This window comes from Alternaria postmessia (assembly GCF_024291825.1).
Source record: "Alternaria postmessia strain BMP 2775 chromosome Unknown scaffold_1, whole genome shotgun sequence".
NCBI classification, from domain to species: domain Eukaryota; kingdom Fungi; phylum Ascomycota; class Dothideomycetes; order Pleosporales; family Pleosporaceae; genus Alternaria; species Alternaria postmessia.
The window spans coordinates 1,024,128-1,039,873 of NW_026260074.1; the positions used below are offsets into that span (position 1 = coordinate 1,024,128).

Below are 15,746 nucleotides of genomic sequence, written 5' to 3' on the forward strand. Positions count from 1 at the left end.
TTGCTCAGGATCGTGTAAGGTAGTCAAACCAATAGCGCCCTTGGGAAATTCCGCCGTGCCATCATCGATGCGACCCGTCTCCTTTCTCGTGAAGCTCCGTGAAAAGAATGACCCGTTGGATGCTGCTGAGGCTACCGATCCACGTTTATGTGATGACTGCATCGTAATGCGGTGCGACTACCCCGCCAGACGTGGCTCGAATATCCTGATGATAGGACCTGAATTTCAGGAAGCGATAGAGTGCTTTCGACATATGTTAAGCAAACATTGAGGGTCGTGTATACGGTGTAAGAGGCTTCATTCAGACGTAAAGAATGTTACACCTGACCAAAGGGCCGCCTATGGCAGAGCCCGACTAAGTCTCCACGTCAGCGGCAGCGGCAGCCTGGTATCTCGATCCATGAACGGAACACTCGGGGCGGGATGCTCGGTTAAAGAGGGGAAGGTCGCTCCTCGGATAGAAAGCCATCGCTGCGGTCATGCCTGCAGCCAATGACACAAAGCGATAAGCGCGATGGCTTTCACCACAAGCTCCTCCAGTCACTAACTACACCGTACTGCGTTCATTTGCTTTAGCCAAAGCGACTGTTGCAGTTTTTGTAAAAGCACTTGTCTTTTGGTATAGGAATAATCGCTTCACGGCAGGCCTCCATTGCCTGTTCGCGAAAGGTGTCCATCAGGCTGAGACACTGCATATACGCGGGGCGCATGCATACGGCGCCTAAGCTGCGCCGCACGACATGGTACCATGATCTGTTGGATTACGATTGGGTGCCGATACAGTCGTCTTGTTTTGCGTATAACTAGGTGAAAGCCTTGTGTCGTCTGCCTGACTTTTACTTTCCTTCTTTTCTTTTACAGCCGAACTAGAGTTCGAAATGACTGACTCTTCGATCTGGAATGAGGAGGTTGCCGTGCCCAAAGTGGTGATCTCTTACGTCGATCCCAACGTTAAAGAGAGTGAGTATATCATACTATCGATAGACTCCACAAAACACAAGCCTTGTGCACAGCAGCGGCTGAGTCAACCGTTCACCTGTACTGACGAAAGCTCTAGAGCTCCCAAAGGGTTCGACCGTCGACAGCATCTCGTCACACGGAGCATCCTACTGGACTCGAACAGCGCACATCCGAACTACCGACCAGAATGGAGAAGCTGTGTCCTACTTCCTTAAGGTGAGTTTCTCTAGGTCCAAGAGAGTATACCTCTAATGGAAGCTCAAAAGGTATCGCAAGGTGACGCGGGGAGAGGCATGATGTACGGAGAATTCCACTCAATGTCGGCGCTCCATGGCGCTCTGCCTGAGCTTGCGCCGAGACCAATCGGGTGGGGAGAATACGCGAACGAAGCTGATACGTATTTCTTCCTGTGTGATTTCCATGACATGACGGATGAAGTGCCTGATGCCTCCGACTTTCCCGAGATGGTCGCCAAACTACACAAGAACGGAGTGTCGCCATCTGGAAAGTTTGGGTTCCCGGTTCCAACATACCAGGGACGGCTGCCACAGGATACCACTGAGTGTGATACCTGGGAGGAAAGCTTTTCGCGAGGCATCCGTCGTTTCTTCGAGCTCGAGGAAAGCTCACAGGGTCAAGAGCATGAGATGACGGAATTGCGCGAAGCTATCATGAATAAGGTGATTCCGAAGTTGTTGCGTCCGCTTGAAACGGAAGGGAGAAGCATTATTCCCTGCCTGGTGCATGGCGATCTTTGGGATGGGAACACTTCTGTCGATTCTGCCACGGATCGACCGGTGATATTTGACGCATGCTCTTCATATGCCCACCATGAGTGTAAGTACTGTGACTTCCTCTTCTCTTATCTGCGTTGCGCTGATCAAAACTGTACGTTGGCAGATGAGCTAGCACCGTGGCGACCTACCCGTCACAAAATCGGAAAACCCTACGTGACCGAGTACCTGAAGCACTACCCTATGTCGGAACCAGCCAAGGACTTCGACGATCGAAATGCACTGTACTGCATGTATGTATCCGAAGGTGTTGCCGTGCTTCCCCCATCCTAGCTAAGTCTTTCGCAGAAGGTTCAACCTGTGCTCTTCAGCACTTTACCCAGGCAACCTTCGCTTTCGTAACATGTAAGAAATCATTATGCGACTATGAAATGGTGATGGTCTGTTAACAGCAACAGTGTCAAAGAGGAAATGAGAGTGCTGGTCGACAAAGTTCTCGCATGAACGTAAGCTGACGATGCCGACGATGCTGACAATGGGTGGATGGACGATGTGTGAATTTTAGCGTGATGGTCAGTGCGGTAGAACGGGCCAACAGATGAAGCACATCTTTGTCACTTAGGTGGTATCGATTACGTCGAGCCTTGTCGCGATGCTTTGCGTTATGTTGTCTCATATGTTTACGAGAAATTAGCCTGCTGTTCCCTCACGCAATGCGATGTAAAATGAACTTTGCTGTTTTCCTGTGACACACGCTATGGCATTCGATCAAAAACACCATGACTTGTAACACATCGAACAAACCTAGCCTCCCGTTACATTGAGGCTCGATGCGCTAATTCAGACTGTGATGACTACTGCGCCATCTGTATGCATTGCGATGTTGTTAGGTAGTTACCTACCTATGTAGCTGGATCAACTACCACATCACAACGGTTATCCCTGGCTGCTACACTAAGTGTGAAGCCGCTCGTACTCGCGTCGGTCTTGTTCTTCGTACTAGCTACTTGTATGTAGGATGTTATATCTCACGAGGAGACAACGTATGAGTCTACAGAAGCGTGTGTAAGCGCTAGTATCTCTGCTTCAGTACACTTCTCAGCATTACCTAGTGCATACCAAGAGGTTGCACTGGACGCCGCTTGTTATGTAGATCTCCGAGAGCCTGCCGATGGCCTCGCGCGCCATCCCGAGAACTGATTGCTGCATAGGCAGGTCATGGCTACAGCTTGTGCAAAAACTACAATCCTGTAATCAGATGCGAGCCGAAAGACAGATAATATTCTCAACATGTGCTGTGCTACTGGTCGAGTACACGAAAACAGCCTTCCTATTGCGCTTGGATAATCTGGAGAAAGTGGTAGAACTGTAGTGGCCAGATATGCGGGTGAATTCACGCTTCCATCTGGACAGCTCTTGGATGCCAGATGAAAGAGATGTTCGAAACAGTGTCCTCCGACTCTGCATCATTATCACAACGAGCGATTGGAGGACAGGCCGCTACCGAGCGTGACTGTCATTCTAATGGGTCATCCCGATAGCGCTAGTGATGGTAAGGTGTGACGAGCTACGAAGATTGTAATTCACCACTTCGCTTATAGGCAAATATCTTGGCTGAGAACCCGATTTATTTCGTGGCAAAGGGGGTAGCGGAAATGACCTGGCGAGCCTTGAGTTTGGATGAGAGAATGGAGTTGTAATGTCTGCGACTTTGACGTAATAGCACGAGTACTTGAGATTTGCGATTTGAAGTCCTGGAGTGTATGCAATCGGTCCTTTGCGCATACCCCAAAGCTGATGTTCTGCCACCGCTTCAAGGCGCACCACCTTCAGCATCTCCTCGTTGCAGGATCATGGTTATAGTCGAAAGCCTTGAGAAGAGCCACTAGATGCCAAGCCGCACCCCCAACAGCACAAAGATGGAAGATTTGATGTGAGCAGCCCCAGATATCGAAGAGGCCGGGACGAAATCTCTCAGGGAAGCGGATCTATATAGTCCGTTAGTGACTGAAGTCATGAGAAACCCTCTTTGTCATATACTCACTGCATAGATGAAAGCACCGGTGATATAGCACAATCCTTCGCAGATCATCAACCACCACCCCATCTGCTTATCAGCCTGTTCAATACCAAATGACTGCGCAGCATGCGTCATAGGAACCGCGCCTGACCAACCGATAGCACAGAATAATGTCGCTCTCGCCCAGCGCCACTTCGGCGTACGAAATCGCGGTATCGAACAAAGTGTCGCGGCACCCGTGACGATGGTGGTAATCCCGACAGAATACAACATCCAATACTGCCTCTCGCAGTAGAATCCATAGTATGTCCCAGAGTACACAGTTCCAACAATCAGGATGAATATGCCGTAAAGATCGAGTTGGAGCCAGGTGTGATAAACGGCGCTAGAGTGGTTCCCAAACATGTGAAACGTAGCGCTGATCCCGAAGCAAGCAACCGCACTTCCTATGAAGACACCGAACGCGAGGAGATCGTTGATATCCGCGGTAACGTATCGCGCACTAACGCTGTTGTAAGCGTAGATACCATAGGAGAGTATCACTACTGCGCCAATGAGATGCGTATAGATGTTGCCGGTCTGGTTGTGTAGGTATGACAGGCTTTTCAGACATTCTCGATAGGACCCCGTGGTAGACCGGTAATGGTTTCTGAGGTACTCGTTGTCGTGTTGCCAAGCCTGTACTTCTTGGAAAGTCTGGAGGAGTCTTTTGGGTGTGGTCTTGGCCTCCTCCCCTTTGGTCGTAGTAAGGGGGGCTGTGTAGAGAGACATGTTCGCTCTCTTTCAGTTCGTGGGAAAGAGGAATCTGGAGTTTTGCGAATCGATCAAGTTGATGAGAGGAAAGGGAGAGGTAATAAAAAGAGGACCGTGGATGAGGGCAATGCGCATGTTTGTACTTTTGCGTGCTCTCGTACAATTAGCGTTTGGAGCATAGGCCGCCGAACGGGGATGAATGTTATGCTGGTAAGTAATCCAGAAGTGATCATGTAAAAGTGCAAAGAGAAATGAACATTGTACTTGAAGGAAGGACGGACATCTTGGTATTGCGGCTATACGGCTGCAAGGATTCGGCCGATATGGCATGGCGGGCTATCTTCGAGCGATAATTCCAAAGACGGAGAGGACCTGGAACTGGGAAACGGGAGCCGGGTCTGGAGGTGGCAGATGGTGCCCCGAATTAAGGGGCGTGTAGCCGCTAATTGGTGGACCGCCACGTCATCTCAGCACCGCCACAAGATAAGCAACGTATTCCGGTTACACGTCGCAACGTCGAACAAATGACCACAATCCAGAACAATGCAGCACGTAGAAACAAATCGCTTAATATTTTTGCGTTTCCGTCTAGAAACGTACATACATCATTCCGTCGTAAAGGAGGGGTATATGGCGAAAGCATTGTATCGCATCGCTTAAAATCGTGTCGTATATCGTATCGCGTAGTATTCCGTAATATTTAACCGAAGAAGAGGAACGAAGGAGAGAGGAGCATGCTCAATCCGAATGCCAATCGCTCGCATTACTCTCTCCAAACTCGCTCCTGTAGCGCCTACAACCCAAAAGTCAACACACCAGCACCGACAACAAATCAATAACAAAAGCACATCTGCCAAAGAAACGCACTTACTCATCCCTTCCCCCGTTTTCGCTGCTTTCACCCTGCATGCCCAACTTTCCCGCGTCTAATTGCGCCAATCCGCTCTGACCAAGTGTGTCACCACCCCAGCCTTCCTTCTTGCCCTCGACAAGCATCTTCATCATGTCCTTCAACTCCTTGACTTCTTTCCTTAGTTGTCGGACTTCCAAGACGGCAGTGTCGAACTCGACATTAGGACGCGAGGCCTGAACCTTCTTATCCCAGCCATCAGCTTCAAAGTCACAGCCGTCAAGGACTTGTTCCCACTCCATAGTAGTGTCTTCGTCGTCTTCGCCGCGGCGACGGTTTTCTTTGACGACCCAGGCTTCTTGCTGTTCGAGCATAGCGGTGACGACAAGGAGGGGGGAGTATATCACTGCCATGACCTGTTCTGGTGTCAGCTTGACTGTGGATTTAATGCAGCTTGTAAAAAATGGAGTGAAAAAGTGCTGTAATCAGTACTAGGTGATAATTGTCTCATAGCCGAAGCTCTGAAGTAGCAAATACATAGATATTCATCATGTAGATAGCGAAGTGGTAGGCAGCATATGCTAGCAAGAGTACGTACCATGTCGTTGAGTTTGTCGTAGCGCTTCTCGTCCATCCACCACTCGAATGGAAGGATGAGACAGAACATCTCGATGAGGTTGAAGGGAGCGATGAAGACGTTCTCGTCGGGAGCGCGGACGAATTGCATCGTCTTCTGCGAGAAAAGTGCCATGTATTCGTCGATGGCGTTTTGTGTAATGTCTTCGTAGGCAGAGTTGTAGAGAGCAATAAGAACGTTGAGCAGGATAACCATGACGACGAATGTAAAGATGTAGTAAAGGATGATACCAAAGGGAGGCTACTGCTTGTTAGCACATACTTGATTTGATCAAATAAGTTGTGACGTACCGAGAAGTTGTCGAAGCCCTCGAACTCAGGAGACTGCATGACAGCGTTCAACATAGCTTGGAACACAAAGACAGTGTCGTTTGCCAGCTGGTCGTCCGCGATGTCGAGACCAATAAAAGCTTGGAAGAATCCTATCATGACAACAAGCAGTAGCATGAAGAAGATGAGCGACTCGCGCATCATAACCTTGAGAACAACGAGCATGGCACCGAAGAAGCGGAAGGTGTCGAGATACAACAGCAGACGCATCCAGAACATGGGCGCGGTGAAAGCTAGGAAGTCGTAGCTCATCTTGTTCAGGTACTCGCGTCTCGTATCCTTTTCGTCGCTGATTGGGTGTCCAAGAGCTACCATGCGCAGGACGAAGCTGACAGTGAGCAGCGCGTACAGGGTGCTGTTGAACATGTTCCAGAAGGAGATGTAGAATCGTCCGACCTTCCAGAACTTGTTCGCCTCGTCGCAGATGAAGCCCAGAGTGAAGAGGTACAGCAGACCTTCGACGACATCCAGGTCACCAGAGGGGTTGATAGTGTTGATAGCACCGGTGTAAAGGCCCAGGAAGATGAGGGACGTAGCAATTTGCACCCAGTTCTGGTACTTTGGAACTCGCATGCGATCTGGATCCAGATGTGCCCAGTAGCTGGTGTTGGTCTTGTTCTCGTACGGCACAAAGCGGCTGGGGTCCTCGTCGTCCTGGACTACCCATCCGCGCCATAGGTAGTTGATGCACTTCTGGTAGCCGGACGATCCGATGACTGTCACAGCGTGGAGATCGACAGCCTTCTCAACGACGTTGGCAGGCGTAGTTGGCTCTCCATCAATCAGTGTCGAGTAGCGCTTAAGTAGCACCTCCTCGAAAAGGTATGCGGTATCCTCTTCGGCCTCAATCAGGCGCTTGGCCATGATCTCTGCCGCCACAGCGCGGACTTCGTGTAGGTCAGCATCCCACAGCTCTGCAGTAGCTTGCTTCTTGAACCACTTCTTGACCTGCAACAAGCAGAAGACGACGCAGGCATTGTGCTCGGGAGCTCCTGCTTGCTTGGCGGTCTCTAGCACTGCATCGGTGATGATACTGCTATGCGCCCTGGTGACCTGTTCCTCTTCGAGCTCGCAGGGTACAACTTGTTCGATTTGATGCTTCAGTCGCAGGGCTACTATGGTAACATCCTTGGGGTCGATGGGCGGAGGAGGGAGGTGTTCGCGACGCGACGTTGGCAGAACTGGCGAATGTTAGTACTGGAGGCGGAAGAGAAAAAAAAAAGATGAAAAACTTACGCGCGCTCATCTCATCCTGGACTCTGTGCCTTCCGCTTTGACCATCCGAGCTGAAAAGCTCATTCCACCGCACCATTGTTGCGGCGGAGCTCCGTAGGCGTCGTGTCTCGCAGAAGTTCTATCAAGCTTGGCGGGAGCAGTATCGAGCTGTCCAAGTTCTCAGCAACAAAGTACCGAGGTAGCGTTGAGCTTCGAAAAACGAATAATGCGCGGCACAACGATACAACACAACGCGCCCAAGAGTTGAGCAGAAGGGAAGCTGCGGTGTCAGAGAGACAGCAAAGCAGCAGGATCCACGATAAGACAGGGTTGTTCGTGCTAGTGTTGGCTAAACCTGGATTAACACCTGCAATGCTCGGCGGTCCACAGCGTCATCGCACGATGTCCATCTCCCGCTCCACCTAGCCAACGGCCCAAGCTCCCGCCTACTGCTGAGCCAACACCAGCGGACGCATCCGACTCGACGGTTAGAAAAAAATGGGACATTAGTACTTGTTCATTCTTGATTTGCTGCTAGAGCCGCTAAAAGCCGCTTTTATAACCCTCCACTCTATGCTCAGATGCAGATATGCATGTGGCTGAAGACAAGGTGCTGTACATGTCGAGACGCCTTTTGTGCATGCTCGTGAACCACCAAATCGACGCCTCAAACGCCCGTGCCCACTTTTGCAGATGCCCCTTGGTCTTCATTATCATGGTCGCTCGTATGCAAGTCATTCTTTAGCCGCTTAGTCGGCCTCAGCAACACCACCCTCGTCGCTCGTGCTCTCGTCCTCGTCACCACTGACTTCCTGGTTCTCGCGCTCACGCTTCTCCATGAGCGCAGCCAACTCGGCATCGTCGTTCTCGGTGACAGCCTTTGGTGCCATCTTAACCTGGCAGTCACCTCCGGCCTTTGAGATGTTCTCCTTGATGTCGATGATAGCTTGTTCGAGGCATGCGATACCGGCGCTCTTGTCGAGACATTGCGAGGTGAGGACTGAGACAATTAGCAAGACAACGTACATACTTGCTCTTCCATCACGTACCGTAAAGAGGTGGGGATACGAGCTTGACCTTGACCTGGTTCTCGGGCGTGTTCTTCGCCTCAGCGCATCGCAGGGCGGTCTTGACGGCGTCGATACCCTCGTATCCGAAGCAGGTGACTATAGACGTCAGTAAAAGTGCCCACATTGTGTTTTTTCCTCCAGCATACCCTCAATGTCCGATCGGACCTTGGTAGGCTGAGGTGTCAGCCTCTTGCCAATGTAGCTCTGGAGCTCCTCCTTGACAACGTCGTTGGGGAATGTGACATCGTTCCAGACCTCGGGGTTCGTAATGCTGAGCTTGAAGGCGTCGATCGAGTGTCCGTACTTCTTGTTTAGCGGCCAGCCGATTGTTTGGTAAATCTCCTCGATGGGTGTCTGGGTCTTCTCGGCGACGTGGCGCATGATGCTGTGTACCATCTTCGACTTGTTGTATCGCTCCTCGCACTTTACGATATCCTCAGGCGACACTCGGCGCTTCGACAGATCGATGTAACCCTTGTCCTTGTCTACACGGAGTACGACGACGACTTCGTTGCGGCCAACTCGGATGAGCTTTTGGATCGATCGAATACGTCTTCGCGAAAGTTCGGAAAGCAGGATCATGCCGTCGATGTTGTCTGGATTCTCTTAGTCTTGCTCGTGATACCTTCAATATGCCCTGAACCTACCGTATTCGAGCAACTTGACGTATGCGCCCATCTCTGCAATCTGCTTCACGTTGACCATGACGAAGCTCTCCACCTCCGGGTACTTCTCCTCGTAGAATCGGCAATTTGTGAGAGACATGATGAATGTGTGCTCTTCGTTTTCTCCTAAGTGGTGTTGGGTACGTCGTTCAACTGTCGCCGAGTGGGGTCGCTTCTAGTGTTGTTCCTCGCTTGTGGACAGGAATTTTCAAAGTTGTCGTGCGGTCGACGATGTGGGCGACGTGCGGAATGGGCTGAGTGCTATGTCTTTCGGTGTGCTGAGCGGAGACCGAGTGGAAGCGTCGAAGTAGTTGGTTCGCAGTGACTCAACCTAGATTTGCCCACTCACTGTGTGAGATCGCCCGCCGCCGTGGGGCAACAAAGGCCAAACCGCTTTCGGTAACGCGCGACCCCCATCCAATCTTTCAGCAACCTCACCACATCCTTCCCCAAGGATGCAGACTGTTTTCCCAACAGCCTACTGTACTGCTGATGCATTAGAAGATATTTCGGCGTGTAATCATACAGACATACGGCATCATATTCGAGCTTCATAATGTCAGGTCAAGCAGGCAATAAGTCATGGATGTTCACTTCACTGTATCAAAGAGAAAAAACAAATCTCCTCTTTAGGAGTACTCCTTCCTACTATAAAAGAGCATACAGAGAGCTATATAGATATAGATTAAAAACCTAGAAGACTACAATACTGTTAATGTTGATAAGTTTTCTTATTAGAAGATAATGTAGGTTGCAAGGTAAAGCATGTTATGTCTATACCTGTTCGGTTTTTCCCTCGTATACGGTGACATGGCAGAAGAAAGAGCTTTGGGATCATGAAATTTATTATCGAGCAGCACGGCACTACTCTTCATCTAACATACAATATGGGGATCCAAACACAAGGCTTATAGATCAACCACAAGTTATATGCTTAACACGATGTTCTTTCATCATCAAACTCGCCAGTCCTCAGTCTGAAGACTGCAAAGCTGTCTCTATGCAGCCCTTTACCTCAAGCACCTAGGCGCCGAAAAGAGCCATCAAAACACCACCGAAGAGGACAGCAGCGCCCACGTTGGTAGCATCCGCAGCATCGGTGAAAGGAGGGAGGGAGGGTGCCGTGTAAGAGGCGCTAGCGCTAGCACCACCTGTGCCAGTAGCGGTAGCAGTCTTGGTGCCATTCATGTGGAAGGTGTGCGAGTAAGTGTTTGTACGGCTGAAAGACGGTGAGATGATGCTTCCAGTAATCGCAGTTCCAGTGAAGTTGGCAGTAGCATGGACAAGAGAGGTGTCGATGGTAGCGCTAGCCGATGGCACGGGAATAACTTCGGTCTCGCTCAAGGTGACAGTGCCAGTAGACTGCTCGAGCATATTAGATGATTGCTTGGGAATTGATGCATACATTAGGGTAAGTACTTACAGAGATCAGGCCTGCTGGAGGTAGGTGGCAGGCAGTGATAGTAAAAGCCTTGCCACCGTGCGCGACAGTGTGGAGGCTACTGACGCAAGTCTCTGTTGGCTGAACCTATGGGATATTAGACGATGAACTTGAAGGCATATAGCAGCCAATGGCGATGGCAGCTTTGCCAGAAGTGACATGGGTGCAGGGCTCAGTTCCAAATACCTTTGAGATAGTAGACGACGGGATAGAGGTCTGGATGGTCATGCCATCGGACTTGGAGGACTCCAGAATGTCAGTGCCGCTAGCACCAGGAGGGGGAGCAACGACGGTTACGGTGCTAGGAGGAGCTACCTCTGTAACAGTCAAAGTGTTGCAGTGTGTGCTAGACGAAGCCGCCGGCGGGTCGGCAAAGGTCACCGAAGTCACGAGCTGGACGGACGTAACAACAGACGCTACATCCGAAGAGTACGCGATGCCTGCGAAGGCGACGTTGACGATAGCGGTGGCCGCGAGGAGGTTTCTGAAGATAGACATTGCAATGCGGTAACTTGTTGTAAGTGAGTGTGGTTGAGAAGATCGAAGGTGTGGATTGAGTTGCTTCGACGTTGATGGGGAGCGAGTAGATTCTTTTAAACGAGTGTAGAAGAAGAAGTAGGTTAAGAGAAGGTGAGTGCAGGATTTGGGGGTATTTATCAATAGGAGCGGCCGTTTGTTTGTGCGGGGAGTGGGCCGAGCGCGTTCTGATATCGCCAAGGCTACAGCGTGAGTGAGCGTATCAGGCAGGAGCAACGCGTGGCTGCAAATTGGATGTGAATGTGAGAGCGCTCACGCAAGAGTCTGCAGAGTAGCGCTAGTTATACGACTCTACACCTCGAGGCGGTACAGTGAACGCACGCTTGCGAGATTCCCTATTTGAAATATTGTATCTGGTATGTGCGTCCAAAATAGAAGACAGTGTTCGATGCATGTATACTTGACCTGCCTGGTGGCGTTTAAGTGAAAAAGTAGGTGAATAATTCCGATGTTATTATAAAGTGCTAACACCAAGTATACGATACTGAATATGCTCAAAACGTAGGCCACCGTGTACAGTCCCAAATGCCCATGACCAAGTGCACTAGCCTAGAGTGATGCGCCAAAATACAATGCAAAGCTCCATTACCATGCCGAACCTATCCTCCTGTTATGTACCCGTATTACTCCGACTAACACTGCCATTCGACGTCCCCTTATCACCACTCTCCTCGAGTCTGAAGTCCGCATTATCACCTTGGATCCTCTCGATCTCATTCTGTATCGCCAGCACCCAATGATCTCGCTCGGCACGCGATCGAGCCCTAAAGACCACGCTACGGCCTTTGCTACCAAGCTTAGCCACCCTCTTCAACTTTGTTCGCTTGCCTTCTTTCCGATTCTGTTCGCCGCCACCTGCTCCCTCTTCGGCGCGAAACCAGCTCTTTGCTTTGCCATGCCAGATGACGAACGTTGTCATGACATCCTCGTCAGTCGACGTCCAGCCGTCTTCGAGGTAGATACGTGGGAGAGCGTGGTGACCTGGTTTGTTCGCATCGAAGGTCTGATTCTGGTAGAGGAGGTCGTTTTCCGTGAGGAGACCAGAATAGATGTAGCAATCCTTGAGATCGAGATTCGCTATGCGCTCGTGGTGGATGTGCGCCAGTTGTTTGCCGACCCTGCTTCGCAAGACATCTCGAAAGATCAGCAACGTACCAGCGGTCAGCAAAACGCTACATCGTGTAAAGGGCGCGTGTATGCGGGGCTTCCGATACAACATTCCGCTCATATGGATACTGCGACAACAAGCGATGCCACACATGTTGTAAAGCTGTGGTGATGCAAATGACTGAGTCACCTCCCATTTTCTCGCAAACTGTCCAACGTGTGCTTCTGTCTCTTCGTCAATCTTAAGGGCGCTGAGATTGCGACTACGTGTTGATTTGTAGAGCGCGATATCAGACGCAGTGCGGTGTTTCCAATACTTGGCGAGAGCGCGCAGGTGCTGTATCCACTCTTTCCTACGGGCTTTATCTGCGGCCTGGAGATCGGGTTAGTCAGGAAAGCAGATGGTATACCGGAGGGCCACATACCTGTAGGCGAATGATGAGGCCATTCTTCATGACCAACTCCAAGGTGCGATCGATGTCAAGGTCGCTTGTGGCTCCATCATTGCGCATAGAATCATCGACTTCTTCGTCAAAGTCCACATCTGAGCCCTCCTCGAGGTCCTGATCAGCGGGGCTAGCACCCAGCTGTGCTTTTCGAACTTTAACAACGTCCGCCAGGTTGATGTAGCCATCACAGTTGAGCAGGTTTTGTTCTTTGCGAGCAGCTTCATCCGCTGCGTCTTCGTCATGCAATCGCTTGGCCTCTGTCGTGCCCGAATGTCCTTCCATCAACCACTCGATCTGACCAGCCTGCGTAGCATAAGGATTGACAGCCCAGCTTTCTGGCACTGCGTCCTTGACCGCTTTTGCTGTCGGTACGTTTGCATTCTCAGACGCAGGTAGTCTCGGAGGCGGAGGTGGAGTGACCTTTGTGGGTCGTGAGAAGACAAGATACTGGTCGTGGCTAGCGAAATAGAGTTGCTTGTGGTACATGAGCCCTAGTCGCTGCGCCCGTCCTCGCTGCCCTGTCAGCCTGATCAGGAAACCTTCGACAGGAACTGGTTCGGTCAACGTTTTGTGTTTCTTCCTTGTCACCGCAGTCGTAGGGTAGTGTGTCTTCGGTCTCAGTTCCAGTTCGTGCGACTTGAGCATAGCTATCGTGCCGTACATCTTCCGCTCGTTGGCTCCGTGTATCCATTCCAGTCGATCGTATCGCTTCCAAGCGAGGCCAATGCGCTGGTCCTTGATCCAGGACTCCAGCACATCTGCCCACTCTGGTGCATCTTGTAATTGATCCAGGCAACGCCTAATCAGCTCTTGCGCAACTGCCTGCTCTTCTTGCATAGTCTTGAGCAAGGCTTCTTCTATATTGTCCGCATCATGCACTTTGTTCTGTGATGCCTCCAGCTTCTCAAACGGGTTGGCTATTCGAATACTCAAGCTCATGTCCGGTATGCTGATCTGAAGTTCGGAAGCGCGTTGCCAGCCAAGGACGTTTCGGAGGAAGGTATACCACTCTACTGCATTGGAGGCAGTCCGAGCTTGCATAATAAAGATCAAAGTCTCACGTGAACCAGGTGAGGACACGACCATCGACTTGTCCAACGACGAGTAAAGATTGACTTTGCAAGTCTTCTTACCCAGCGGAATTTCGTACGCAGCCTTCTTACCTGCTCCCGCATTTTCGATCTCTGGGATGACCTGTCAACGAAGTCAGCAACTTGGGTCGAAGGGAAAGGTTGGAGAGACGCACCCGAGTCTGATAGAACTGCAGTACAAACTCGGCATCATTGACGTGATTGTGGCGACAGACGATCATGTACTCCCGCCACTTTTCTTTGACGCGGGACACGACCCTTTGGTTAACGTTCTCATCGAAATCTTCTGGGACCTCTGCAGCAGCGTCAACGCGCACAAGCATGCGCTCCATCTTGACGACCAGCCCATCTTTGATCTTCTGTCGTCTCACCTTGGTACCTGCTCGCTGAACCGTCATCTGTGCCTTTTTCGCTTTGAGATGGAGGGTGGCGCGTCGGGAGTCTTCTGGAATGTCGAACTTTACAAGATTTCGTAGGTTTGACTTCTTGCGCGTCAATTCTCCCGTGGCCGAGTCGACCTCTTGTAGTTGTCCCGAAGAAGACGACAAGATGCCTGATTTCCTCCTCACTTTTCCCATTATACCCTTCGCGGGCGGCTTCGAATCGACATCAGCGGAGGCCGGCGCCTTGTTCATGTCAGCGTTACGCAGCAATGACAATGTGGAGTTTGCATCTACAGAAGCTGCTCCAATAGTTGATGCCGGATTCCCAAGGCTCTCTACATTTGACAGTGGGCGTTTGCCTAGCGACTTTGATCCTGCCTCCTCTTGGCCTGAAGGAACATGTAAACCACTTGCCTGCGGTTGTTGCTGTTGTTCCTGTTGCTCGTGTAGCGGTCTTTGGTCCGAGTCCCCTCCATTTTCATCTTCGTCCATAGGTATTGAGGACGCAGTAACGAAGGTCTTGGAGCTGGATCGACGGAAAGTGCGTCCGTGGGGTTCGCGTTCGGAGTCCTCGTCTTCTGGTTCTGAGGGTGCGTCTACGAACTCATCGTACTCTGCGTCTTCCATGACATCGCTTTTTTGGTCTGAAGCACGCGGAACCTGCAAGGCGGGTGGAGTGGCAGCAGTCGCATCTGCCGCGCCATTGGCTCCACTAGCCTCCGACTCGTTCGCGCCATCCTCGTCCTCCTTTGCTTCGAGTTCTTCGGGCTGGGGGAAACTGTGCTGGAAGAGGGCAGAAGAGCTGGGTCCTTCAAGGCCGCTCAGCCGTCGTTGGCGGGCCTCGCGTGGATCGGAAGAGAAGGTCGCCGTACGCGTCGAGTAGTTGATTCGGAGGTGGTGCTTGTACCAGTCGCGTCGGTGTTTGGTGAGCCATGCTGTCTACCTGTATGTGAGCCAAGGCCTCGTCGAGAAATGGGGAAGGCATACTGGGATAGGCCCGATGAAGTAGCGTCTCGAGGTAAGATGCAGATGCTCAGGCGTCGCATGTTCCTGCGCGTCTTAGCGTGCGACATGTCAAGTCTGTAGCTGTGCATACCAATTTCTGCGAGGTATACGAGTCGGGTGGCAGATTAGTAACGTTGGGCTGGTGCCATGAGCGGCGCTGCTGGTCAGGCATTGGACCTCTCCTATCTCGTTTTGGCCGCGGAGGTGCGCTCGTTCAAGTCACGGTAGAGTGCTGGGTAAACCACATAAAACACTAAACAACATACATTAACAAGCTAGTGAGAGACGCAACTACTTCGCATAAGGAGAGGCAGCCACGAGGGCGTGGCGGAGAAACAGGGCTACCGGCCGTGCTGCAGGCCGAATTGAGGTTGAACATGCTCGGCGCTATCGTCATCGTTGAGGAACCTAGCCCCCTGTGCCAATCATACGCATGATTTGCAGATCAATGACTTCGCTAGACCGACAGCAACGCTCGCAAATGCGCAGCGCGGCAGCAA

The 15,746-nt window shown here is 51.2% G+C and overlaps 6 protein-coding genes across 6 annotated transcripts; 2 read left to right on the forward strand and 4 right to left on the reverse strand.

Annotated features, from left to right (window-relative positions):
• Window positions 1–878: 878 nt before the first annotated feature.
• On the forward strand, window positions 879–2,027 carry J4E82_000362 (uncharacterized protein; the record flags this gene model as incomplete). Its single annotated transcript, XM_051726683.1, is given in 3 exon segments — window positions 879–960; window positions 1,058–1,176; window positions 1,191–2,027. The coding sequence occupies 3 exon segments, from the start codon at window positions 879–881 to the stop codon at window positions 2,025–2,027; spliced, it is 1,038 nt and encodes a 345-aa protein (XP_051593865.1).
• Window positions 2,028–3,958: 1,931 nt separating this feature from the next.
• Window positions 3,959–4,305, forward strand: J4E82_000363 (uncharacterized protein; the record flags this gene model as incomplete). Its single annotated transcript, XM_051726684.1, has 2 exons — window positions 3,959–3,964; window positions 4,051–4,305. The coding sequence occupies 2 exons, from the start codon at window positions 3,959–3,961 to the stop codon at window positions 4,303–4,305; spliced, it is 261 nt and encodes an 86-aa protein (XP_051593866.1).
• A 1,029-nt stretch (window positions 4,306–5,334) lies between these two features.
• Window positions 5,335–7,595, reverse strand: J4E82_000364 (uncharacterized protein; the record flags this gene model as incomplete). The annotated part of the gene is made up of 4 exons (XM_051726685.1): window positions 5,335–5,733; window positions 5,916–6,194; window positions 6,245–7,464; window positions 7,520–7,595. The coding sequence occupies 4 exons, from the start codon at window positions 7,593–7,595 to the stop codon at window positions 5,335–5,337; spliced, it is 1,974 nt and encodes a 657-aa protein (XP_051593867.1).
• A 652-nt stretch (window positions 7,596–8,247) lies between these two features.
• Window positions 8,248–9,333, reverse strand: J4E82_000365 (uncharacterized protein; the record flags this gene model as incomplete). The annotated part of the gene is made up of 4 exons (XM_051726686.1): window positions 8,248–8,498; window positions 8,548–8,664; window positions 8,715–9,164; window positions 9,216–9,333. The coding sequence occupies 4 exons, from the start codon at window positions 9,331–9,333 to the stop codon at window positions 8,248–8,250; spliced, it is 936 nt and encodes a 311-aa protein (XP_051593868.1).
• Window positions 9,334–10,256: 923 nt separating this feature from the next.
• J4E82_000366 (uncharacterized protein) lies at window positions 10,257–11,172 on the reverse strand (the record flags this gene model as incomplete). The annotated part of the gene is made up of 3 exons (XM_051726687.1): window positions 10,257–10,598; window positions 10,657–10,761; window positions 10,861–11,172. The coding sequence occupies 3 exons, from the start codon at window positions 11,170–11,172 to the stop codon at window positions 10,257–10,259; spliced, it is 759 nt and encodes a 252-aa protein (XP_051593869.1).
• A 649-nt stretch (window positions 11,173–11,821) lies between these two features.
• On the reverse strand, window positions 11,822–15,418 carry J4E82_000367 (uncharacterized protein; the record flags this gene model as incomplete). Its single annotated transcript, XM_051726688.1, has 5 exons — window positions 11,822–12,691; window positions 12,744–13,961; window positions 14,014–15,180; window positions 15,229–15,291; window positions 15,338–15,418. The coding sequence occupies 5 exons, from the start codon at window positions 15,416–15,418 to the stop codon at window positions 11,822–11,824; spliced, it is 3,399 nt and encodes a 1,132-aa protein (XP_051593870.1).
• Between the last annotated feature and the right edge of the window lie 328 nt (window positions 15,419–15,746).